This window comes from Sycon ciliatum, chromosome 11 (genome assembly GCF_964019385.1).
Source record: "Sycon ciliatum chromosome 11, ocSycCili1.1, whole genome shotgun sequence".
Lineage (NCBI taxonomy): Eukaryota > Metazoa > Porifera > Calcarea > Leucosolenida > Sycettidae > Sycon > Sycon ciliatum.
In genome coordinates, this window is record NC_088653.1 from 23,877,858 (window position 1) to 23,905,357 (window position 27,500).

The 27,500-nt window shown below is 47.9% G+C and overlaps 1 protein-coding gene across 1 annotated transcript in view; it reads right to left on the bottom strand.

The window, feature by feature from the left end:
• Positions 1-27,500, bottom strand: part of LOC135827200 (uncharacterized) — a 45,281-nt gene that overhangs the window by 13,989 nt on the left and 3,792 nt on the right. The window contains exons 3-7 of the mRNA XM_065339729.1: positions 27,066-27,340; positions 13,630-13,732; positions 2,339-2,575; positions 1,568-1,957; positions 1,061-1,147 (exon numbers count right to left, since the gene is read on the bottom strand). Coding sequence (XP_065195801.1) covers positions 1,061-1,147; positions 1,568-1,957; positions 2,339-2,575; positions 13,630-13,732; positions 27,066-27,340 — 1,092 coding nt within the window. The remainder of the gene's footprint in view (positions 1-1,060; positions 1,148-1,567; positions 1,958-2,338; positions 2,576-13,629; positions 13,733-27,065; positions 27,341-27,500) is intronic.

A 27,500-nucleotide genomic window follows, 5' to 3' on the forward strand; every position in this document is an offset into this window, starting at 1 on the left:
GCGATGATAGCGAGCAGCTATGTAAGACATAGCAACTTGTGCTGGTATTACACCATTCAACAGCTTGCAAGGCTAATGAATTGACCGCCACTATTTTTAGCCTGGTATCCACCACACAGCTGTTTGAAGTGACTTTTTCTTGCCAGTGAATCCCTATTTTTCATTTTTCCCTTTTTTTCTCTTCACACACACACCACACCACATACTCCGGCATACACTGGCTGTTGGTAACCACCCAGGAGAATGAAAGAAAAGTCAGGAAGAGTCCGAGAAAGAGAAGAAAGACGTGTGCGACCATAATCGTCGGGAATTGAACCCGCAACCTCTCGATTGGAAATCGACTGCACATACCACTGCACCATATGGGACACACTCGGCACACACACACACACACACACACACACACACACACACACACACACACACACACACACACACACACACACACACACACACACACACACACACACACACACACACACACACACACACACACACACACACACACACACACACACACACACACACACACACACACACACACACACACACACACACACACACACACACACACACACACACACACACACACACACACACACACACACACACACACACACACACACACACACACACACACACACACACACACACACACACACACACACACACACACACACACACACACACACACACACACACACACACACACACACACACACACACACACACACACACACACACACACACACACACACACACACACACACACACACACACACACACACACACACACACACACACACACACACACACACACACACACACACACACACACACACACACACACACACACACACACACACACACACACACACACACACACACACACACACACACACACACACACACACACACACACACACACACACACACACACACACACACACACACACACACACACACACACACACACACACACACACACACACACACACACACACACACACACACACACACACACACACACACACACACACACACAAAAGAATGCTCTTACAGCGTGTAGAATTCCAGCTGAAGCCATCTTTGCAGGTACACGGTACATTGACCATAGGAGAGACAGCAGTGGGAAGTGGGCATACAGCTGCAAAGGAAAACACAGAGACAAAGGCGGGGATGCGAGGAAGATCAGGTATGAGACATGGGGTATACAGCTGAAAGGAAGACAAACTTGATAGCTGAAAGTTTGACCAGAAAAGTCAAGACAATATCTACCATATGAGCCTAGTCATGCCTGTGCTTGCTGGACGCAGTCAGATATACAGATTTTGAAAGTATCCTTACCTACATCAAATAGTTCTATAGTTACAGCTGATAGTATGCACATGTGTTTGTGTAACCATCCTCATGTACATTGAGATAGACCCGTAAAGGTCTTTAACCTCTTTAGCGCGAAATCGTTCTAGGGTCACGATTGGTTGTATGCACAATCATGTGTTTGCATAACCATCCCTCATTTACATTGAATTAGACCGGAAAATGGGTTTTAAAATAACAAACTTACGTGTCTGTCCCAGTATGATGTCAGTGTTGACAGTGAGGCGGAGAGGTGGTGTAATGTATTTAGTTTTCGCCGTCGGTCCAGAGCCTGTGGTGACCTGGAAGACGACCTCGTAAACACCATACGTCAGAAAAGTAAGGGAGCTGGCATTCACGGAGATGGCTCTATATGTTGGCCGAGTACAAGTATCAGGAGGACTTGAACCATAGCAATCAGCATTGAAGATGCGATAATGAGCAGTAGGGGTAGGTGTGCCAGCAACCTTCCAGGTGGTTTGAGCAGTAAGAGGGCGAGTTGGAGAAGCAGCACTGCCGGCCACCATACCCTGCATCATGTAATTGCGCGAGTCCTTCATCATTGCGAGCAAGTTGTTCTGGGTCACCTCAGATTCATCTACAGAGGAGGGACAGGTTCGTATACACATGCACATACACATTATGTCTCCGTGATCCCCTTGATTTTTCCAAGTCGTTGCATGAAAGACTGCTTGCATCATTTGTCACTCCCCAGTCTGCACTTAGCATGCACACTCAGGATTCACATTAGTGCGTAGAAAAGCTAGGGTGCTGAACGGCCTCAAAAATGCTAAATGGACCAATCAGCAGTCAGCATTTCGTCGCATTTTCACTGGAAGAAGTTGGTGTTTGAAGGAGCACACATCACTACAGCAAGGTTCCACGAAGCTGAGACTTGAGGGCTGAAGTGCAAGCTTTGGAAAGTTAACCAACAACTCCCTTGTACGGACACACAGGTACACGTTCACTGCCGACTCACCCTTTATGTAGACATTGAGAGGTGTTGTAGTGCCCACTGCAAACACAGCAACTATGACCTGTGTGGTAGCAAGGTCTGCTGGAATAGCGCTAGGATGATAAGTGGATGACAGCATCTGGTTGTGCAGAGTGACAACTTCAGGAGTGTTGTTAGCAGCGATCATTGTAATCACCAGGTCGTATGAGGTTTGGTTATGAACATCGGTAAGAGCGATCAGCAAACTACCCAGCGCATTACCTGTTTAAACATAATTACACACATGTTGACACTGGGAAACTGAAATAATAGGATTTGCATGCAGAATGTCAAGTTCAGCGGAGAAGTGCCTTGGCATTATACATCTTTCTAGTACCCAGTAGCTCTACAGTTGTTACATGTGAATGGATTGGGTATGTTGCTTCGAAAAGCGTGTGTGTGTGTGAGTGCGTGTGTGTGTGTATGTGCGTGTTTGTGCAAATGTGCGTGAGTGGATGTGTGTGTGTGTGCAAATGTGCGTGTGTGTGTGTGCGTGCAAATGTGGATGTGTGTTTGTGCGAGTGCGTATGCAAATGTGCATGTTTTTTTCTTTTTTTTCTACAAAATCCACATATCTCCAGACTATGAGGTGAATGATGGAGTGTGGTGGTTGGGCCCATTAAGCTCCGCCGACCAGAGGTCTCGGCTTCATAGCTCCATGGACGCACCAATGTGTGTGTGTGTGTGTGTGTGTGTGTGTGCAAATGTGCATGTGTGTGTGCAAATGTGTGAGTGTATGTGTGCAAATGTGCGAGTGTGTGTGTGCAAATGTGTGAGTGTGTGTGTGTGTGTTTTTTGATACCGCCACCTCTTGCTGCGCCCGAAGTCGCCACTCGCGGTGGTGTGACGAGCCCCCGAGTGGAATATCTCCATCCAGCTCCGAAAAGCTATGAAGTACGTCAAGGAGAGGGAGAAGAGTGGGAGAGAGGGACGGCGCTGCTTGACGTTTGGGTCGTGGAATGTTCGCTCCCTTGTGGAAAGGAGTGGCGGCGTAGCTACGGCGAGCGTTTCTGGCCGAGTAGCAGAGGACAAGAAATGTCGTCGTGTTGCTGCCGAGCTGCGCAGGTTGAGCGTGGCGGCGGCTGGATTGCAGGAGACACACTGGTTCGGCGATGACATTTATGTCGTTGACGGTTTTACTATCTTGTGTTCGGGTCGCCCCGTGCCTGGCGATGGAGCTCCGGGCAACAGACGAGGAGAAGGAGTCGCCCTGGCACTCAATAAATTTGCAACAGACGCGTGGAAGAATGGTGGTTCGGTCTGGCGGGCTGTGGGCCCTCGTCTTGTCACTGCACGTCTCAAATTCGCCCTGCGTGGGGGAGAAGTCGCATGGGTGACGGTAGTCAGTGCGTATGCTCCGACTTATGCAGCTCCGCGTGCCAGCAAAAATCAGTTTTACGAACAGTTGCAGGAGGTAATAGCTGGCGTTCCTGACAGGGACTGCTGTATTCTGCTTGGCGACTTCAACGCCCGTGTGGGTTCAGGAACAGCTGACGATGGCTGGAGTGGTGTGCGCGGCATGCATGGTTTTGGACAGTTGAATTCCTCTGGAGATGAGCTACTGTCGTTTGCAGCAATAAATAATTTGTGGATCTGCAATACCTGGTTCCCCAAGCGGGATATCTTCAAGCGGACGTGGCAGCACCCCGGCTCTCTGCAGTGGCACTGCATCGACTATATCTTGATGCGTCAGGATCATCGGCGATTTTGCAGGGACGTGCGCGTTGTTCGTGGTGCTGAGTGTGGCAGTGACCACCAGCTGCTTTGTATAGTCTTTGAGTTCCCGCATCGCCCGGTGGGGGTTGCCCGACGTGGAGCGAGCCGGGGGCGCCGATTTAATGTCGGCAAGCTGCGGAGTAAGGCGGTGGCCGAGCATGATCAATCGGATTCCTGCGCATCCACGTTACAAGACGTCAACGATGTGGGACGTCGCCCCCCGCGCTGCGTGACCACCGCGGACAAGTATCGTGCCGCTTTATCTACTGGATTGCGAGATTGCTGGAGCAGCGATGGTAGCGTTGGGGAGAAGTGGACCCATGTGCGCAATACCGTGGTTGCCACAGCCGCTGATGTATTGGGCCCGAGCGAACGCCGTCAGGCCGACTGGTATGATGACAACTCTGCAACCATACAGCCCCTTCTGCGCGCCCGCAATGAGTGCTACGCGGAGTGGCTTGCCCACGGTCAGCAGAGGGGCGACACGTATTGGGCCAGCTTCGGGGCTGCTCGATCGCAAGCGCGCGCAGCCGTTGTAAATGCCAAAGAGGCTTGGATTTTGAATAAGGCACAGGAGGCAACAGAGGCGCGCTTCAACGGGGCAGTCGTCTGGAAATGCGTTCATGCTATCCACGCTGCATGTGAGGGATTAACTCCGTGCAAGACTTCCGCCATTAAGGACGAGAATGGAAACCTGTGCCAGTCGACTGAGGATCAATGCAAGCGGTTCCAGAGGCATTTCACATCTGTCCTGAACCCAGAGAGCTCGTACAACCCCGATATCATGGCTTGCGTTGAGCAGCGACCTGTAGTGTCGAGCCTTGAGGAACCACCAACCATGCATGAGATCTCCAAGGCCATTTCTCGACTTCGCAATGGCACCGCTGCTGGTTCATCGAGGATACAGCCAGAGTTGCTAAAGTTCGGTGGCGAGGAGCTCAACAACAAGCTCATGGAGCTGTTTGGAGATGTGTGGCGAGATGGCTGCGTTCCGCGGGAGTGGGCGGATGCTACCCTCATCCCCATTCCAAAGAAGGGAGATTTGTCGCAGTGCGACAATTGGCGGGGCATTGCGTTGCTGGATGTGGTCGGCAAGGTCTTGGCGAGTGTCCTTCAGAGAAGGCTGCAAGTATTCGCGGAGGAATTTCTCCCTGAGTCCCAGTGCGGGTTCCGGCGAGGGCGTGGCTGCTCTGACATGATCTTCACCGTCCGACAGCTCATGGAAAAGTCAATCGAACATCAGGCCAAGGGATTTTTTGTGTTTATCGACCTGAAGAAGGCCTATGATTCAGTGCCCAGGGGGTGTCTGTGGCAGGTCCTCGGCCGTGCGGCAGTACCAGAAAAGCTTATCAACATCATCCGGTCGTTCCACGACCCCATGTCAGCATCGGTGCAGTTCAACAACATATTATCAGACCCGTTCAGCATTGGCAATGGTCTTCGCCAGGGGTGCTCTATGGCGCCGGTCCTTTTTAATATCTTTATGTGGGCCGTGATGACCCAGTGGCAACACCGCGTCAGGAGAGTTGACGGGGTTGGCTTCGAGCTCCGCTCAGCATACAGCAGCGATTTATACCGTAAACCCCGCCGTGACGACCAACACCATTGCCTAACAGATTCCCAGTTTGCTGACGACTCTTGTTTATTCGCTACGACTCGGTCTGGAGCGGGGGCAGCATTGTGCTGTCTTCACGAGGTGGCGTCGGGATTCAGCTTGACCATCAGTGCAACGAAGACTCAGTTTGTAGTTGTTGGCCCCGGCATCACGCTTACTGACCGCGCTCCCCTCCAACTTGGTCAAGCGGAGGTGGAATGCGTACCGCATTTCAAATACCTCGGTTCTGTAGTGGACAGCGGTTGCCGTTCGTCCCGGGACATCGCCGCAAGGATTGCCCAAGCCTCCAGGGCCTGCGGTGCTCTTCGGAGGTCTGTATTCTCCAATCCACATCTGCTGATGCACACCAAGCGGTGCGTATTCAATGCTTGCGTTCTGTCCCTGCTGTTGTATGGCTCTGAGTGCTGGACGCCCCTTCAGCATGACCTGCAGAAGCTCTCAACCTTCAGCATGAGGTGCATCCGATCCATCCTCGGGGTCTCTCGAAGCCGGATGTGGGACGAACACATCACCAACGAAGAGCTGCTGGTGCGCTGGGGAGACTCCGAGACGATTAAAGACAAAATTGCACATCGGCGGTTGGAGTGGTTGGGGCATGTGGCGCGGATGCCGGACAACCGCATCCCAAAACAGGTACTGTTTGGCTCCTTCTTGCAGCGTCGCCCAGCACATGGCCCACGCCGCAGATGGAAGGACTGCGCTGTCCGAGATCTACGTGCCCGTGGCGTGGAGGCATCATGGTATGATGTTGCATGTGAGTCTCGCGCGGAGTGGCGCAGCACCTACCAAGAGCCTGACAATGTGCCTGAGCCTCCGCCCCGAGTGGTATGTACGGTATGCGGACGGGATTTTGCACGGAAAGGAGACATGGCTCGGCATAAGTGTCTGGAGGAGCGTGCGCGGCCTGTGTCTGAGCAGCGGGGCGCCAGTCAGTGCGGGCGGTGTGGGCGGTGGCTGAGAAGCCGCGGTGGCTTGGTCCGGCATGTGTGTGCCTCAACGGTGGATGCCGCAGTGCCACCTGGAACTACCGGAGCGTCGGCACCGGCGGAGGGATGTTGTGCCGCGCATTGTGACAGGTGTGGTCGCTGCTTTCGCGGTGTCCGGGGGCGGGGAAGGCATCGCTGTTCAAGGGTGGCTCATAGACCAACAGCAGAGGAGCGCTCAGCCTTCCAGCACGTGTGCATATGCGGCAAGCGGATGCGACTACCCGTGCACCTGGAGCGTCATCGAGCGTCGTGTCCTCTCTCTCTCTCTTCTCAAGTTTCCCAGTGATGGGATCACGTGACCCTTTTGCGGCAGTGACTCTACAGGACAGGACAGGTGTGTGTGTGTGTGTGTGTGTGTGCATGTGCAAAGGTGCGTGTGCATATGTGCTTGTGCAAATGTGCATGTGCAAATGTGCTTGTGCAAATGTGCGTGTGCAAATGTGCGTGTGCAAATGTGCGTGTGCAAATGTATGTGGCAAATGTACGTGTACGTTTGTGAATGGGTGTATGTTTGTGAAAGTCTTTACGTTTGTGAATGTGTGTACGTTTGTGAGTTTTCCGACAACATCTCTGTGACTAATGGGCTGCGTTAAGGATGTACCCTAGCACCAACCCTCTTCAACCTGTATTTCAGTGTGGTGGTTGCGGACTGGCGCGCACGTTGTCCAGACGCTGGAGTTGACCTGCTGTTCAGAAACGGTCGCAAGCTGGTTGGGGACCGCACAGCCAAGTCCCGGTTATCCACGACGAGGGTGACTGAGTCCCAGTTCGCCGATGATGCAGCGTTGTATGCAACCACCAGAGAGATTTGAGTGCATGACGTTCGAATTCATCTTCTGTGCACAGCGATGGGGACTGACCGTCAGCATTAGAAAGAAGAAGGGCATGGCGGTGGCTCAACCTACATCAGTTGATCCCATTCAACTCGGTGGTGACAGCAGGATTGACATGGTGGACGGGTTCCGGTACTTGGCAGCGTGCTCTCTGCAAGACAGTAGCCATGATTCTACGGGTAGGTCGGACATAATCAGGTCCAGTGTGTTGCGGTCACGCGTTGGTTGGTCGACTAGCTGCTCAAGACTGTGCATGTAGCACATGTCCTCTGCATGCTCGCCGGCTCTAGTTGTTCTGCTACTGTGGAGCCACTCTTGGTTATGTACATTGAAGTCTCCAGCAACTATCACAGCAGAGTTGCGGCAGGCTGTGTTGGTGAGGCCCCTGCAGATCACGTCAAAGATGCTGGTGTCTGTGTCTGAGCAAGTTCCAGGACGGTATGCAGCACATATAGCCACAGGCCGGCCAGTTGACAGTTTGACGTTTAGCCATACTAGCTCCAGGCCGAAGACATCAATGGTATCCAGTTCGTTCATGGCTAGCGTGGCCTTCACCCAAACTGCCACCCCGCCACCATGGCGGTTTCGGTCGCGTCTCAGAGGCTGGAAGTAGCCAGGGAGTGTCAACTCTGCTTGAGTCACAGCATCTGACAGCTTAGACTATGTTACTATGGCAACATCCGGGAATTCAGCATGGAGCACATGGCGGAATTCATCTAACTTACTCATTAGCCCAAAGGCATTTGTTACGAACAGTTTCAGGGTTTTGTTGGTCATTACCGGCTTAGGGGTGCAAACGCATTGCCAACTGAGACAGAGTACTTGGCTGCTTGGTCTGCAGGTGGTGAATCTCGCTGGTGGGAGCGAGCTTTCATCCCTGGAGTCCGACTCGAGGTACCTGCATCGGCAGAGCTTCCATCCTCACTGTCCCTTTCATCTGCACTGCTTGCGTTGCCAGTGGTGTTTGCCTGTTGTGCGGAAGATTCTGCGGTGGTGCTGCTGTTGCTGCTGCAGTTGTCGCTGCTGCTGCTGTTGCTGCTGCTGTTGTCGCTGCTGCTGCTGTTGTCACTGCTGCTGTTGCTGCTGCTGCTGTTGTCGTTGCTGCTGCTGTTGTCGTTGCTGCTGCTGCTGCTGTTTATGCTGTTGCTGCTGCGGTTTCCGCCAGAGTTTTTGGAGAAGCACCACGGTCGGCAGTACAAAGGCCTAGGCCAGAAGTTGGGGGCGGTCACAATAGGCATGAAGGTGGCATCTACAGTGACTCTGGCTGATACTCGTCCACTCTCCCTCCTGCATGTACACTGCAGGTATGCACGGGAATGAAAGAGCCTGACATTGCCTGTTTGCTTCTGTCCATGATGAACTGTTTCAGGCGGTCCTCTGTGCAATCTGGGGAGATGTTGCCCACATAGGCAACAGAGCGCTTGGTCTTGGGTGGTCCTGCAGAGACCAACTTCCAAGAGTCGTTCGTGATGGTGCTGAACACAGGCTTGGAGTTCTTGACTGGCAGGAGTTCAGTACCCTCTGCGTCAGAGTACATGACATTGTACTCCGTTTCCGTGTCCACTGAGGGCACCGTCTTGCCTGCGTGCCAGGGTGTGGCAGCGCTACGGGTACGGGGTTCAGTGTGCGTTCCCACGTGTTCTGCCTGCTGCTTTGGCATTTTTCACTACTAGTACTAGTATTTGTGCGCGGCTTAGACTTTCCAGTTAGCGTACGGGTACTATTCGTACTACTAGCTGCACTCTCCTTGACCTCCTCGCCTTTTTGTTGCTGTTGGTCGACATGGGCAATGGCGGACTGCCTCAAGGAGCTCAGTTCGCCTCGTAAATCTGAAACGTGTCCCGTGACATAGCTCATCCACACGCCGTTTCACGCGCTCCTCTCTATCTCTAGACTCACTAACATACGACGACAATTGCTGGATCAAGCTGATGACATTGGCTTCAATGCCTGGGAGACTGCACAGAAGTCTCAGGGGTTCACCTGCCAGCTCGTCCATGGCGGAGAGTAGGTCAGGGAGTGACAGCTACTCAAAATATCACCTACTCTACACTAAGCTACGATTCTACACTACGACTCCTAAGGGCTCCACTCCGGCCTGATGCCGGGTGGGCTGCGAAATAACGACGAAAACCTACGGAGCTCAAAAAACTCAAGCCTGCCTAATCCCGGTGGACATGCAATACCAAACCCTTGCCACTAGCCGAGAAGTTCAGCTTCACTCCTATCAGCGCAAGCCAGGTGTGTAGGGGGATGAAACAGCTCTCCACGAGGAAAGTTACCGCTGACCAAGACCTTGTCCCTGTTCTGTACATTTCCCCTTCTCCCCCTTCCCTGCCACTTTGTTTTCCTTCTTCAAGTGTTGCTTTTCGTATTGTTGAAGAGCATAAGCATCTTGGCGTTGTTATTGACTTCAAATTGTCGTGCTCACCCCATGTGCAGTATGTCTGCAAGCGCACAAGCTCCATCCTTGGGGCTCTTCAAGCCCACTGTAGACACCTTCCTCTTTCTTGAAAAAGCTTGTTTTATCGTTGCATTATATTGCCCTTACTTGACTACTGTGATACTGCTTGGTCTGGCATAACTACTACTGTATTGAACAAGCTAGAAACCCATAACCGCATGCTCCTTAAAATCTTATTAAGCAAAGATCGTCGCTTGCCCTCCGGTAGCCTTTACGAAATTGCCAAGATCAGTCCTCTTTCCACTCGACATAGGTACCACCCCTGTGTTCTCATACATAAAATATTACATGTACTAAATAAAATACCCTTGCATATGGAGGCTTATAATTGGTTCTCCGAAACACGGAATACCTGGAACTCATTCCGCCTTCCACGCGCTGCCTCCACCCTATTCACTAAATCCCTGATCTTTGCTGGCTATGTGTTTTGAGCAACATTGCCAACGCAGGCCAAGACCTGCACGTCGATGGATAATTTTGTTGCTAAAATCTCTGCTCAATTATAGGTTTCATGTATTTGCATGACATACTGCTGGTTTGTCTCCTGCCTTCTTCGCCTTTTTTGTATTCTTTTATCTGTTTTACTGCTGTGGTTGGCTTTCACCCTTGTCTCCATTTTTACTGGCCGTCATCATGATTTGCCATGAGATAATGATATAAATACAAATACAAATACAAATGTGTGTACGTTTGTGAATGCGTGTTATTATTATACGCATTTCCGCGGCAGCGTCAACCAAGCAGTTATGCTTGATCCACACGTTCGCTTATGCTGGACATTGAAACAGAGCAGATGTAGATGTCTCCTAGAGAATGGGGCTCTACAAACCAATGACCAAAGTTAGTACTTCAGTAACATAGAGTAACATGGAGCGTTATAATTTTGGTGTCGTTGGGGGAAACGTCATCTTTATTGTCTCTTCATATAGCATCATGGTCAATGGGTGGCGAGATAATTATAATGTACGAGGCTGAGTTTCCAGATAGTTATTAAAAGATTCAAATAGTAATAATTATTATAGAATGGTTAGAAACTCGGATGTTGAGCCATTAATAAATGTAGAAAATAGGGGTGAAAGTTGGCATTGAGATCCAGAGTTCGAGTACTCTGATTTTCTCCGATCGAATATTCGAGTATTCGAGTATTTTTCATCTCCTTAAAATTGCACACCGAGCGTACACAAGCTACATTGGTGATGGGGATTCGAAGGCCTACCGCAGTGTATGTCAGCTGAAGCCATATGGTGACACGAATATTGATAAGGAGGAGTGTGTTGGCCACGTTCAAAAGCGTGTTGGCCACAACTTACGTACTCTGAAGCAGAAGTGTGGGTCAAAGCCACTATCTGATGGGAAGCCGATTGGCGGAAAAGGAAGATTGACTGGCAGCAAAATTGATTCTCTGCAGAACTATTATGGCGCAGCCATCCGCAGCAATCCCGGCTCAACATCAGGTATGGCTCGTGCTATCTGGGCATCAGTTTGCCACAGCGTGGAATTCCCAGACCTCACAAAGCGACATCAGTTCTGTCCAGAAGCCACCACATCATGGTGCAGATATCAACGAGAAAAAGCCCCGTCCAGCCACAGTGAAGCAAGCACAGGTGCAGTCTCTTCCAGCAATACCATACCACTTGCTGTGTTTGAAGAAATGAAGCCACTGTACATGCGTCTGACTGACTTACAGCTGCTGGAACGCTGCACCCGTGGCGCCACGCAGAATGTGAATGAAGCCTTGAACTCCATGATTTGGCACTTATACCCGAAAGAGATGTTCTGTGGCTCACAGACTGTTGAAACTGCTGTGTACCTAGCAGTGTTGCTCTTCAATGAAGGACATGGGAGCCTGGCTGATGTTGTACGTCGCATGGGCTGTTCAGTGGGTGCACAATTGAAGAAGAATCTGGCTATGCTAGACCAAGACAAAGAGTACCACAGAAAGAGGAAGATGTCAGACAAAGAGAAGAAAGCAAGGAAACACCGGAGAGCTGTGAAGAAGGGCTTCGAGGACCACGCGAAGGAGACGGAAGGCGACACATATGCTGCCGGTGGGTTTTGAAGAGTCCCTTTTTTTGCTGATTTTAGGCCTATTTTCATGTATAGCGGCTGCTGTGAGCCATCATATCTCTAGATTGGTGCATCACACTGCCACAATGTAGGGCATTTTTCCTATCTACACACAATTTCCAAGGTGCTGAACCTCACATCTGTACTAAGAAACTGACCATCTTTTGGCTTGGCTTGCTTGAAGATTTGTAAGAACTTTTGCCGTTCCGTTAATTCTACTTTTGGCTGTTCTGGGTGTTCCTTCATGTTCTCTCTTTCACTAAAATTTGAGGTTTGGCACCTGCCTCTACCCATAGTACATCTGCACAAGCATGACCGCCCTTGTGTTATAGATTTTTCTGCCTGCCCTTGTGGCTTGAGTTTTGTAGATATGTGCGATATGCCCGTCTTTTTTCTGGAACCTGATTTTACCATTTTTAACCATCATAGAGCTCTAAATTTTCTTGTGCGCATGGCCAGATGCATTATGAGACCATTGCCAAAGTTTTACTGGTCTATGACCTGCCAAACTGGACTTCTGGTATCTCTCGCAACAGGTAATTTAAAGGGGTACTGCCACCTTAAAATCACATGATACAACCCTGATTGAACCGAGTGGCAGTCATTTTTCTCTGGTATATTGGTTGCTGGGTCATTTGGGCTCTCTCTACTCGTGAACAAATGTTCACCACACAGTCTGCAAATCAATATCTGCCGACTGCTGCTCTCAAACTGCAGATTTCTGTGGTAAATGCATGTACCGTATGAACAAGTACTTTGATTTATTCCGAGTACGATTATTTCTGAAAAAAACCGAGCGAGTACTCGAGTATTCGGTATAATTGTTTCACCCCTAGTAGAAAAGAAAAGGACATATGGATACGAGTTAAGAGTAACTCTCCATCACTTTTACTGCGCTTGCCTTCCCCTCTTTGGTCTTTTCATAACCTTGAACCTTCCAAGTTGGAAGGCTGTCGGTTAGCGCTACGGAGATGTGTTGAAGCTAGGTGTCAAGACGTCGAATGTCTCAGTACTCTGTCAGTTTTGTGCCTAGTCATTGAACTTTCTGACTGTATAATAGTATCTAGTTACAGTGATGGAGAGTTACTCTAAACTCGTATCCATATGTCCTTTTCTTTTCCACATATAGAATGGTTGTTATGAGTTTATAAGGGTGCCATGGCTGTTTCTACTCGTCACGGGGGTGTGCACAAACACTCTTCACCAGCGCGTTCCATGCTGGACGATCCGCAGCAATCCGCACAATCCACATTGTAAATGTGTGTACGTTTGTGAATGTGTGTACATTTGGGAATGCGTATTTGTCCATGTGTGTGTGTGTGTTTGTGTGTGCATGTGCGTGTGTGTGCACAAGTGAAGAAATAAGTGTTTGAAAGAACCACATCTCACACACATACACGCACACACACGAACGCACACACGCACGCACGCACATACACACACATACACGTACACACATACACATACGCTGTGATAATGATGCCGCAATGGATGCAACTCCCATCTTGCTCCTAGGAAATCACCACCCGGCATCACCACTTGACATCACCACCTGACATCACCAGCAATATACAGATATGTTGAACATAACTTACAGCTGGCAGATGGGTTTCCAGAGGAGCAGTCGTCTTCGAAGCCTATGTCATCGATAGCAATGTCACTACGAGGCCCGCGCCCACAAATGCCTTCAAATGAAAGCTGAACAAAAGCGTGCAGAAAGGTTACAGTTGACGTGAGACGTAAACGGTTTTCTCGGATTACCTAGCCGGGGTCGGCAGACGGTCTAGGTATTCAAATCAACTTTAACTCAACTCAATCCTAGCCCTCAAGGTCATTTTTGCCGTGTGTATCTTAATGCTCTTGCATGACGGAAGACCTACATACATTCTTCTCTTTGTCAACCAAAAGGTGTGCCTAGTGTGGAGGAGCATTAAAAACTTTTGGGACTGACTAACTCCTACAGATCTATGTTAGAATTTTCCACTGACCAGTCTGAGCAGCCTACATGTATCTAGCACCTTTTTTTGTCATGTGTTGCATACTTGGTAAACAGTTCAAGTAATTATTGTAATAGACGTTCAGGGACAACAGAAGTCATGAATGTACTACCTCTAGAGTATTACGCTCCCTCGTTTCTGTCTGGTTTGTGTCAAAGTTATCTGCCCTGGTACAAAGCTCGCTGTGTTTATCACAGCTGGTGCCCTCTGACCTTGATGCTTAGAGCCTGTGTGAAAATGCTTTGTTCTTCATTAGACTTTATTGCGATTGATTTGGCCTGTAACTCTGAGCTCCGTTGACGAGACCTAACAAGGTCGAAACAGCTATTTGTTTGGACATTGTGATCGTGTACTGCTGTACTATAAATGCGGAAAACAATGGGGGATACTGTAGGATAGCAGTTTAAAATTGCAGCTTTAATCTTTTTGCGGAAGGCAATGCAATTTTGCCCTTTCCACGGCAAATTTGTGATAATACGCGTTGCAGATTCAAGTTGTGCAGAAGCTGTATCTGGGCTAGGTTCAAGAACGCTTGTCATGACTCGCTTGAGTACTTTGAGTGGGCAACTGTTAGAACACAGAATATCCATGATAAGGTTGTCAGTCCGGTCAGTCCGGCTGTTCAAGCTGCAACCGGACTGACAACTTTATCACGTATTTGTTCTGGTACTGCATTCCCTTCATGTGTTGTTTCCCGCATTTTTTCACTGCTCCATACATTCTTATGGTAGTGTAGTGTGAACTTGAGGCGCGTAAGAATATTCTTGCTGATTCTCTACCCCCAGTATAAGTTCTGGCTTCGTTTTCGTTCTTGCTCATTCCCATGTACCTACTGATGAAAATGGGTGAAAAGCTTTTAGTATTATGAAACTGACAACCTTGCTGTGTGTATATAAATTTTGTTCCCCTACCTCTCTATTTATATATATCGGACCTGATTGGAAGTTTCTATTTCCATTGCTGTCAGGTTCGGCCTCATTTCCTCTGTGCTGCGCTGACGAGTCCACAAAGGACGAAACAGTTCTGTCCGCAGATTGAGTATTTCGCTCCTGCTCTTGTAGCAGTTGAGCACTCTTGCGTGGGGTAGTGCCATTGCTGTTTGTGTTATACAGAGCTCACTGACTTGTCAGTTTGAGCACTCTGGCAAGGTACGTTCGGGCCTGATTGGAAATTTTTATTTCCATTGCTATCAGGTTCGGCCTCATTTGCTCTGTGCTGCGCTGACGAGTCCACAAAGGACGAAACAGTTCTGTCCGCAGATTGAGTATATATATATATGTATAGGATATTGACCAAGACGAGGTCTATATGGGAAATATAATCCGAGTAAAGGACCGAGGTCTGCCGAGGTCTTTTACGAGGCCTATATTTCCCATATAGACCGAAGTCAAGGTCAATATCCTATTTATCGCGATTCCTTTGCCATAACCCCAAAATTTGAACCTTTAGGAGCTATTTTAACCTTTTTAGTATAGCATTTGTACTATAGTGTACAAAGGATGTTGCCTATTTTGGGTACAAGACTGTAAGAACAACAGGGTTCAGCATCTGCAGCACAGTGGCTGGTTGGTATAAGGGGTTGCTTGAGATTCATACTGTTGTGAGTTCGAATCCTGCTTGTTCTCTTCCTTTGTCTTCTTTCTTTCAATTTTTCTTTTTGAAGTGGAGAGAAAAATTCTAAGTCCCTCCAAAGTCGAAAGATTACAATGCCTAAGTGGTCGATACAAGCGGTCGATATAAGCCGTCGATATTGCGGCGATATGGGTAATATAGGACCAGTCAAGGATCACGAGAATTAGTGAGGTCGATATAGAAGAGTGATAAATATATTTACACACAACAACAAGGTTGTCAGTTTCATAATACTAAAGGCTTTTCCCCCGTTTTCATCAGTAGATACATGGGAATGAGCAAGAATGAAAACGAAGCCAGAATTTATACTGGGGGTAGAGAATCAGCCAGAATATTCTTACGCGCCTCAAGTTCACACTACACTACCATAAGAATGTATGGAGCGGTGGAAAAATGCGGGAAACAACACATGAAGGGAATGCAGTACCAGAACAACACGTGATAAAGTTGTCAGTCCGGTTGCAGCTTGAACGTAAGAATATTCTTGCTGATTCTCTACCCCCAGTATAAATTCTGGCTTCGTTTTCGTTCTTGCTCATTCCCATGTATCTACTGATGAAAATGGGTGAACAGCTTTTAGTATTATGAAACTGACAACCTTGTTGTTGTGTGTATATAAATTGTGTTCGCCTACCTCTCTGTTTATATATGTATATGTTTTAAACAGAGAGGTAGGCGAACAAAATTTATATACACACAACAACAAGGTTGTCAGTTTCATAATACTAAAAGCTTTTCACTCATTTTCATCAGTAGATACATGGGAATGAGCAAGAACGAAAACGAAGCCAGAATTTATACTGGGGGTAGAGAATCAGCAAGAATATTCTTACGCGCCTCAAGTTCACACTACACTACCATAAGAATGTATGGAGCGGTGGAAAAATGCGGGAAACAACACATGAAGGGAATGCAGTACCAGAACAAACACATGATAAAGTTGTCAGTCCGGTTGCAACTTGAACAGCCGCAGCACCTTGATGTGCTTCTTTTGTCGACACAGCTCTGGCCTCAAACTGCGAATGTACAGCGCCTCCAGTGTGAATCTGTGCGCGCTGTTCCGGGCTGGTGTGATGACACTGAAGCTGCTGTTGCGTTCTTGCGGGATGCATTCAGGTTGCGCCTGCAAATGCTTTGTGATGGCGCTATCACTTGTTGCCACACGTTTGTCAGGCGGCTTCTTGTACAGCTTGTCTGGGATATATTGCTTGATCCTTTCCGAAAATCCCTGACATGTCTCACCAACGTACGTTCGCTCACAGCGACACGCATACTTATAAATAAAATTACTATTTTCAAGAGTTGGTGAAACATCCTTCGCGATAGACCTGAATGCGGGCCTGGTTGTATAAATTACAATGGGGGATACTGTAGGATAGCAGTTCAAAATTGCAGCTTTAATCTTTTTGCGGAAGGCAATGCAATTTTGCCCTTTCCACGGCAATTTTGTGATAACACGCGTTGCAGGTTCAAGTTGTGCAGAAGCTGTATCTGGGCTAGGTTCAAGAACGCTTGTCATGACTCGCTTGAGTACTTTGAGTGGGTAACCGTTAGAACACAGAATATCCTCTAGCTTAGCAATTTCAGCTGATAATAGTGATGGTGAGCAGATGGTTTTAGCTCTGAAAGTTAATGATCTGATCAAATTGATTTTGTTTCTAGTGTCACAAAACGAGTCCCAGCGGGTGTAAAGACCTGTGAACGTCGGCTTTCTATATACTGTGGTGAGCAATTCTGTGGAAGAATGCTTAATCAATACATCAAGAAACGGCAATTCTCCATTATTCTCCTCCTTCATTGTAAACTGGAGAGCTGGGTGAAGATTATTTAAACGCTCAGAGAATTCCAATGCCAGTTTCCGGTTTTGAAATGCTGCGAATGTGTCATCCACATAACGCCTATAGAATTGGGGCCAATGACTGTCTGGAATTGTGTTCTCAAAATATCCAACAAAGATATTGGCTAGCACGGGGCCCAAGGGTGAACCCATGGCTACTCCGTCCCTCTGTGCGTACATATTGCCATTGAAACTGAACTGCCCGCAAATACCCCAGCAAATACCCCAAGATCTTTTCAAGAAGCTGCTTTTCAAAGCCACATCAGACGTGCAATCAATTTGATCAGATCATTAACTTTCAGAGCTAAAAACATCTGCTCGCCATCACTATTATCAGCTGAAATTGCTAAGCTAGAGGATATTCTGTGTTCTAACAGTTACCCACTCAAAGTACTCAAGCGAGTCATGACAAGCGTTCTTGAACCTAGCCCAGATACAGCTTCTGCACAACTTGAACCTGCAACGCGTATTATCACAAAATTGCCGTGGAAAGGGCAAAATTGCATTGCCTTCCGCAAAAAGATTAAAGCTGCAATTTTGAACTGCTATCCTACAGTATCCCCCATTGTAATTTATACAACCAGGCCCGCATTCAGGTCTATCGCGAAGGATGTTTCACCAACTCTTGAAAATAGTAATTTTATTTATAAATATTAGTGCTGAAACGATTATACCAATTACTCGGTAATCGATCGATAATTCCTTATCAATCAAGTAATCGTTACGTTATAGATTACTCGTTGAGGGATTTTGAGTCCAAAAAGTACTGAAAACCCTCGTTTTTGTGAAGTTTTAATCAGTATCCACTGTGAGTATGCAGTTGCCTAGGGCATGGTGCATATTCTGAGGTTAAATTGACTTTATAACTACCATGTTTCTGAGCTACCCTGTCACTAATGCAAATTTGTGGTATTATGATGGCTTAGATTTCGGAAACAGAGCAATGTTTGCACAAAATTCTGACACTATCTGCTAACGATTATAATCGATAAATCGATCGTTAAGCTCAAGAGTAATCGATAGGTGAAAATCCACGATCGTTTCAGCCCTAATAAATATGCGTGTCGCTGTGAGCGAATGTACGTTGGTGAGACATGTCAGCGATTTTCGGAAAGGATCAAGCAGCATATCCCAGACAAGCTGTACAAGAAGCCGCCTGACAAACGTGTGGCAACAAGTGATAGCGCCATCACAAAGCATTTGCAGGCGCAACCTGAATGCATCCCGCAAGAACGCAACAGCAGCTTCAGTGTCATCACACCAGCCCGGAACAGCGCGCACAGATTCACACTGGAGGCGCTGTACATTCGCAGTTTGAGGCCAGAGCTGTGTCGACAAAAGAAGCACATCAAGGTGCTGCGGCTGTTCAAGCTGCAACCGGACTGACAACTTTATCACGTGTTTGTTCTGGTACTGCATTCCCTTCATGTGTTGTTTCCCGCATTTTTCCACCGCTCCATGCATTCTTATGGTAGTGTAGTGTGAACTTGAGGCGCGTAAGAATATTCTTGCTGATTCTCTACCCCCAGTATAAATTCTGGCTTCGTTTTCGTTCTTGCTCGTTCCCATGTATCTACTGATGAAAATGGGTGAAAAGCTTTTAGTATTATGAAACCGACAACCTTGTTGTTGTGTGTATATATACATAGATATCTACACTGCACGATCAGGTCCTCACCAGAAATACATCATCGTTCTTTGCAACTCTGAGTTTCATGAAATGAATCAATCATCAGGCAATAGAAACAATCAGTTTGTTTCTATTGCCTAATGATTGATTCATTTCATGAAACTCAGAGATTCAAAGAACGATGATGTATCTCTGGTGAGGACCTGATCGTGTAGTGTGTATTGGCTCTAGTACCCCGTACTATTCAGCACTATTCGCAACGGACGGGATCACCCCAACTCATATACATATATATATTTTTTTGTTCGCCTACCTTTCTATTTAAATATATATATATAGCATGCTGTCCGCAGATTGAGTATTTCGCTCCTGCTCTTGTAGCAGTTGAGCACTCTTGCGTGGGGTAGTGCCTTTGCTGTTTGCATTATGCAGAGCTCACTGACTTGTCAGTTTGAGCACTCTGGCAAGGTACGTTCGGGCCTGATTGGAAATTTTTATTTCCATTGCTATCAGGTTCGGCCTCATTTTCTCTGTGCTGCGCTGATGAGTTCAAAAAGAACGAAACAGCATGCTGTCCGCAGATTGAGTATATATATATGTATATATATATACACTCAGACACAAAGGATCTCCAAGTTTCTCACTGTTGCTACTCTGAGTTTCGTGCAAAAGCACTCTTCAGGCAACTTACTCTTCTCTCACATCAGTATCCCTTTACATACCAGAAAAGACGAAAAGAAGCACCCTAGGTGGGAATCACAGGTGGGGAAAAGAAGCACGCTAGCCAGTCTAGGTGGGAATCACAGGTGAAGATAAATGTGGCAAGTGTGGTAGTGTGAGCAATCGCGCAGGCCGGGTGGTGTGCATAAAGTGAAGTGTGGCAGTAGGATGCATGCACATTAGATAGCAGGAGTTCTGTATATGTGTAACAGATAGCAAGCGCAGTCTACAGTTCAGGTCACCTCCGATAGGAGGTACTTGGTGCTGTGGCGACATTTTGTGACCAGGCTGCATCTGGTGTTGAGGAGCGATGCCTTGTCACTCTTCATTATGGCGATCTTCTCCGATAGGCATAGGTTGCCCCGCTTCGAGGTTCTTTTGTAGGCGCTGGATCTCTGCCTGATTCTCCACGAGATGTTGACGCCTTCACCTGCCTCTTTCAATGCCCATGCATGCTTCGACAATTCTGTGCTGTTTCTGTGTGGGGCATTCCGGAACGATGACGTGTGGTTGTTGAACCGGAGTTTGAACGGGGTTTCGGAGATGCCGATATACTTCTTCCGGCTGAGATTGGAGTCCACTGTAGCTTCGTGTACTATCTCGCTGGCGTTGCAGTCCCCGTTGAGTGGGCAGTTTGCTTTGTGTCTGAGTGTATAACCCCGCTCTGTCTTAGGACATTGAGCACTTTTTGCCGACGCAAGAAATACTTCTATTGTTCTATATATATATATATATATTTAAATAGAGACGTAGGCGAACAAAATTTGTATACACACAACAACAAGGTTGTCAGTTTCATAACACTAAAAGCTTTTCACCCATTTTCATCAGTAGATACATGGGAATGAGCAAGAACGAAAACGAAGCCAGAATTTATACTGGGGGTAGAGAATCAGCAAGAATATTCTTACGCGCCTCAAGTTCACACTACACTACCATAAGAATGTATGGAGCAGTGGAAAAATGCGGGAAACAACACATGAGGGGAATGCAGTACCAGAACAAACACGTGATAAAGTTGTCAGTCCGGTTGCAGCTTGAACAGCCGCAGCACCTTGATGTGCTTCTTTTGTCGACACAGCTCTGGCCTCAAACTACGAATGTACAGCGCCTCCAGTGTGAAAGAAGCCGCCTGACAAACGTGTGGCAACAAGTGATAGCGCCATCACAAAGCATTTGCAGGCGCAACCTGAATGCATCCCGCAAGAACGCAACAGCAGCTTCAGTGTCATCACACCAGCCCGGAACAGCGCGCACAGATTCACACTGGAGGCGCTGTACATTCGTAGTTTGAGGCCAGAGCTGTGTCGACAAAAGAAGCACATCAAGGTGCTGCGGCTGTTCAAGCTGCAACCGGACTGACAACTTTATCACGTGTTTGTTCTGGTACTGCATTCCCCTCATGTGTTGTTTCCCGCATTTTTCCACTGCTCCATACATTCTTATGGTAGTGTAGTGTGAACTTGAGGCGCGTAAGAATATTCTTGCTGATTCTCTACCCCCAGTATAAATTCTGGCTTCGTTTTCGTTCTTGCTCATTCCCATGTATCTACTGATGAAAATGGGTGAAAAGCTTTTAGTGTTATGAAACTGACAACCTTGTTGTTGTGTGTATATATATATATATATATATAAATGGCGCTAGAGCGACGGGCTACCTTAATGTCTGTGGTGCCTCCTTTGCACCATGGCTGGTAACTCGGCCTATTTAGCTCGTAGCTGTACTGATGAGGCCTTTATGGCCGAAACAGCTTGCTGTCTACAGCATTGGGTATCACGCTCCTCGGCTTTCGCCTTGTTGAGCACTCTCAGTAGGCTGCTCTAGTGCTGCTGCATCGCGCAATGCCCGCTACTTTTTGTAGTTTGAGCACTCTGGCGCTAGAGCGACGAGCTACCTTAATGTCTGTGGTGCCTCCTTTGCACCATGGCTGGTAACTCGGTCTATTTAGCTCGTAGCTGTACTGATGAGGCCTTTATGGCCGAAACAGCTTGCTGTCTACAGCATTGGGTATATATATAAATATATACGCAGAGCTCACTGACTTGTCAGTTTGAGCACTCTGGCAAGGTACGTTCGGGCCTGATTGGAATTTTTTTATTTCCATTGCTATCTGGTTCGGCCTCATTTCCTCTGTGCTGCGCTGATGAGTTCACAGAGAACGAAACAGCATGCTGTCCGCAGATTGAGTATATATAATTTGGTGCTGAAACGATTATATCGATTACTCGTTACTTACTCGAAAAGAAATAGATCGAACGGTTATTTCGATTTTATCGGCTAAACGAGTAGAATGGTACTTACGCTCGGTACGGGATTTCCCCCCTTTTGGGGGTTGCACAAAGCGTGCATGCACCGAAAGTGTTGCGAGTAGATCTACGACACGAATATGTACATGACTGTACACTTGCAACATCGATAAACGTGTAAAGACACAAGCGCGATTTGAGAAACATCGACGCGATCACCGTCGCCTTCTTTTGAGCTGACTACTTTTCTTACATGCAGCATGCAGGACTGGCAGGCTCAGTATGTGTCTACACTAGCTGCAGGTGCTGAAGTTCCCTCCACGTGCGAGTAGTCCTGAGCTAAAGACAGTAAAGTGGTCTTCAGTTTCATGTTTTCCGTTCTGTCGACGGTTCCCGAACCAGTTTGCTCGACGACCTAGGCCTGGCGTCTGGGCCTATTTTGAGCATAGACAGGAAAAGCAACTAGTTACTTGTTGGTGCGCCTCAAGTCAGCTCATCCGTCGAAATCCGCCGATCTGCACCCCTGGCCGGCTTCTCTGACTTCATCGTCGGAGTCAGCGAAGTCACAGGCGAAGGGCACCATCAGCTCTTGGGTTGCAACCAGTGAGTTGCCTCTGTCTTGTCTGTAATCGTCTGGTCAGTTCGAACAGCTGACGGACTTGTTGCGGGATCATCGGATCTATGCGCCCGCTTTTCGTCCTTGGCGATGTTGGACTCCTAATTTTTTTGAAATTCACAGAATGTACATTGTACGAGTACTGATGTAGTTACAATAATAATCGTTAAGCCGATAAGCCGATCGTTATGGTATAAGCTAAGCCACTAAGGAAAGACGTAATCGTTTCAGCACTAATAATGAGCGTTAGCATGCTAACGCGAGTTAGCAGCCAGCCCAGCGAGCTGGCCCAACCTGCACGCATGCGCGAGTCACGTGGGCACGCGCCCTTCAAAATCCTGTACAATGTCTCTTTCATGTCATTGCTGTTTGGTCTTTCGAGCGTGCAACTTGCGAAACAGGTGTTCCCAAAACAATTTCCTTCCGTTAGACTTTCAAGCTTGCATTCTCGTATCTCTACGTTTCAAATTCAGAATTCAATGACGCCTGTTGGTGCCTGAAACAATGTCGTTTTCTACAGTGGAACGTCGACTGTGGACTGTTAGCTTGCGCCATCATCAAGTTTCCTGAAATGAAGTACCTCCACGCGATCTCAGCGACCCTTGTTTGTGCCTTGAAACAATGTCGTCGTCACCAACCGGCGTCCAGCCTCTCCGGATCGCCTCGCTCTACCTAGCTCCGCCGCCCGCCTACTGCAAACGCAGCGACGGCCGCCACGCAGCACCACCACTGCAACAGCAGGCGCGAGCCTGACGATCGTAATTCGTATCCAAAGAGGCGAGTTCGTGGACTTTGATTTTCTGTTGGAAGTAACAACGGTAGCTGTCCACTGCCGTCACCTACGCCACCCAGCTTCTCCTCGCTCTACTTGGATCCGGATCGACGCTCGCCGCCACCAGGCCGAATCCTACTGGGAGCCCGTTGCAGTGATGACCGCCATATGCGCATGCAGCACCAACAGCAGGTGAACCTGACTGTCCTATACGGGCCCTTCTCGATCGTGTCCAGAGAGGCGAGTTCGTGGACTTCGATTTCCTGCTGCCCGATACAGTTGCAGTCAGTCCAGCTCCGGCGACGTTCCAACTCCGTAGCCCCTCATATGTTGCTCTTCTGGCGCACTAGCATTTATTTGAATTCGAACTCAGAACTGCGCTTCGTAGGCTGCATGACAGTAGCACTTGAGTTGAGACCTGGACAGTGTTCGCCCTTTGTGGACTCATCAGCGCAGCACAGAGGGAATTAAGCCGAACCTGCTAGCAATGGAAAATAAAATAAATCTCCAAAGCCAGGTTATCAATATCAACTTGTGGCAACTACGCCTCGCGGCGTACTGGAACAGCACGACCCGCCTGCCAGCAGTGCAGCTCAGTGCACCCGCCAGCATTTCTGTGCGCATTTCGTCCTACTCACCAGTACAGATCCGCATCACGTACCGCAACCGTATGCCGCTACTACGAGTACGGCGCTTGCACGTGTCAGCTCCGGCAGTGCTACCTCCAGTGCCGACAGGAGCACCCCAGGGCAAAGTGTAAGGCCTCATCAGTAACTGTGTAAGCACTCAGTTTCTCACTTCTCAAAATTACTGGACTCACATCCTGATCCTATGCTCCGGAGGTATGTTGCACATGGTCGTAATTGTGGGGTTGTGGTAGGTTTCATCGGCAACCACTCAACTAACTGGGATCCATTGAATTTAACACGGTCACATGCTAACCCAAATTATATTTCTGCGCAACGATCCGTTTCTTGCAGCAGGCTTGAAACAGCTGGCCCGTGTTCTTCACCCCCTTTCTCGTCTCTGTGCTCGTCTCTGCAACTATTACACCCATCCCCAAGTCGGGCAACCCCTCTCATCCTACCAACTACCGACCCATCTCCCTGCTCAGTATAATATCAAAAACACAAGAAAGAATAGTCCACTCTCGTCTGTAGAATCACATAGCACCGCACTTACCCACATCACACCCCACCTGCCCAACCAGCAGTCCGAAATCCGCGAGAAAGACGGCACTGAGCAGCAGCTCGCCCGTCTCGTCCATACCCTCTCCACTGCGAGAGACGACGGGAAACACGTCAATGGCTGCTTTTTCAATTTAAGCAAGGCCTTCGATCGTGTGTGGCATGCAGGCCTTCTAGCAAAACTCTCCCACTTTCGCCTTTCCTCGAGATCCCTGCCAGCGTCCCTCAGGGATCTGTTCTTGGGCCGCTTCTATTCCTCGTCTACACCACAGACCTTCCACACGCATGCGAGAATCCCAGCACCACCTGTAGCCAGTTTGTAGATGACACCGCTCTGATTTCCATAGCAAGAACTCTTCAAGACTGCACCCGAAACCTACAACAGAGTGTCACAGCAGCTGGAGACTGGCTTCAAAAATGGCACCTGCTGGCTAACACAAAGAAAACAGTCATCCTCCCGTTCTACCACAATAACCGCCCCCCTGAACAGCTACCCCAGATCACCCTCAGGAATAGTCCGCTTACCGTAGCACAAAAACACAAACACCTCGGAATAATCTTTCAGCATGACCTCCGTTGGACGGAGCATGTTGAATACATAGTCAAAAAATCACTCAATATTCTTTTTAGACTAAGGTCAACACTCACCAGTGTATCTTTATCTCACATCTATCAGACATACATACTACCTATATTCTCATATGCGAGCAATGCTCTCACACCGTTGTCCCACACTTCCCTTGACAGGCTAGAATGAATCCAGCAAAAAGCCGCCAGAATATGTCTCCACCTTCCCCTTTACACACACTTAGAACACTCCCACCTTTTGCATCGCATCAAATGGCCAACATTATTTTCACGCTTTAAAGTTAAACATATACTCTTCGCGCATTCTCTGCGCCACAATTATGCCCCACCACATATACTCTTGCTGCATACTGCTAGCAACGTGCAACCTTCGTATAATTTACGTCGCTCTCGTACTTGGCACTTGCCAACTCCGCGGCCTGACCGCTGTCTCCATTCTCCCCTGTACAAGGCCCTTCATTACTTTAATTGCCTGCCCACTCAGCTTCGCGAAATCCCTTCTCGTACTCCCTTCAAATCCGAGATATCCCTGCTGTTGCACAACTCTGTATGCTCGTGTAGCGAGCACCCCTGCCCGTACACTTAAGTACGCAACTCTGTATGCTCGTGTGGCGATCACCCCTGCCCGTACACTTAAGTAGTCATTAACCCCTAGGCCCTGCCCACCCAATTCTTCCTCACTCTTTCTCCTTTCTTACACTATTATCTCTTATTGGCCACTGGCTATCGTGAGAATAAAGATTTGAAACAACAACAAATTATGCTGGGGGTAGAGAATCAGCCAGAATATTCTTAAGCGCCTCAAGTTCACACTACATTACCATAAGAATGTATGGAGCAGTGGAAAAATGCGGGAAACAACACATGAAGGGAATGCAGTACCAGAACAAACACGTGATAAAGTTGTCAGTCTGGTTACGACTTGAACAGCGGCAGCACTTTGATGTGCTTCTTTTGTTGACACAGTTCTGGCCTCAAACTGCGAATGTATAGCACTTCCAGCGTGAATCAGTGCGCGCTGTTCCAGGCTGGTGTGATGACACTGAAGCTGCTGCTTCGTTCCTGTTGTTGCGTTTCGTTATTGTTCATTCCCATGTAACTACTGATGAAAATGGTTGAAAAGCTTTTCGTATTATGAAATTGACAACCTTGTTGTTGTGTGTATATAAATTTCGTTCGCCTACCTCTCTATTTAAATAATATATATACACCTGTCAACAAACAATGGATCACTCGTAACTAGTACTTCAGTAGTGTTTTGCTACTCTGAGTTTCATGCACTGTGTGCAATCATCAGGCAAAAATATTCAATATTGTTTGCCTGATGATTGCACACAGTGCATGGAACTCAGAGTAGCTAAACAGTACAAGTGATCCATTGTTTGTTGACATGTGACATTGCTCCCCCCCCCCCCCAAGAAATTCGATGTTGAGCCCTTTTTCTGCAGCTGCAGGCATAGTCTTATTGAGTATATAAAATTATACTCAACCAGCGGACAGAACTGGTTCGTCCTTTGTGGACTCATCATAGCAGGACAGAGGAAATGAGATCGAACCTGGTAGCAATGAAAAATAAATTTTCCAAAGCCAGATTTAGACCAGGCCCGAACGTACCTTGCCAAAGTTCTCAAACTGACAAGTCGACATATATATTATATTTAGCATTTCCCACCTCTTCGCCACCTCCGTTTGTTCCGCATATGGTCTATCAGCACAAGATATGTGAATGTGAATATCCTCTGCATGATTTCAAGAAGCCATGCAGAACTTCTAGTAGCATGGACATTGCATTGGCTAATGCCTACCTGGAATGGACCAGGTGTAACTGCTGGGACAGTGTTCAAGAGCACTCGTGCGTGGAGCCAATTGTTACCCTTGTGTCCACTTTGCGTGAAGACCCTGACATTTGCAGTGGAAGTCTTCACGTAGACATTCAGCGTACCGATGTCGTCACCGTACATGTGGTACCAGAAAGAGAAGGTACAGACCTTTGCGTGTAATGTGGTGTAATGTGGTGAGTAGATAATGGCTTTATCACCAGCAAAACTTGGTGGAGAGGCCTCGATATACAGGTAGTGACCTAAAAACAAGCACACATAGCCGTAGAAGTGGAACATGCCTTGTTGTTCGCCCATAGAATGAGTGTATACTCATATACGACCACAACAGGTTCATTCACAAAGCATTGAACATTCATGAGGCCATTGAAAATAACTGACCGGTTAGACAACAATTGGGTG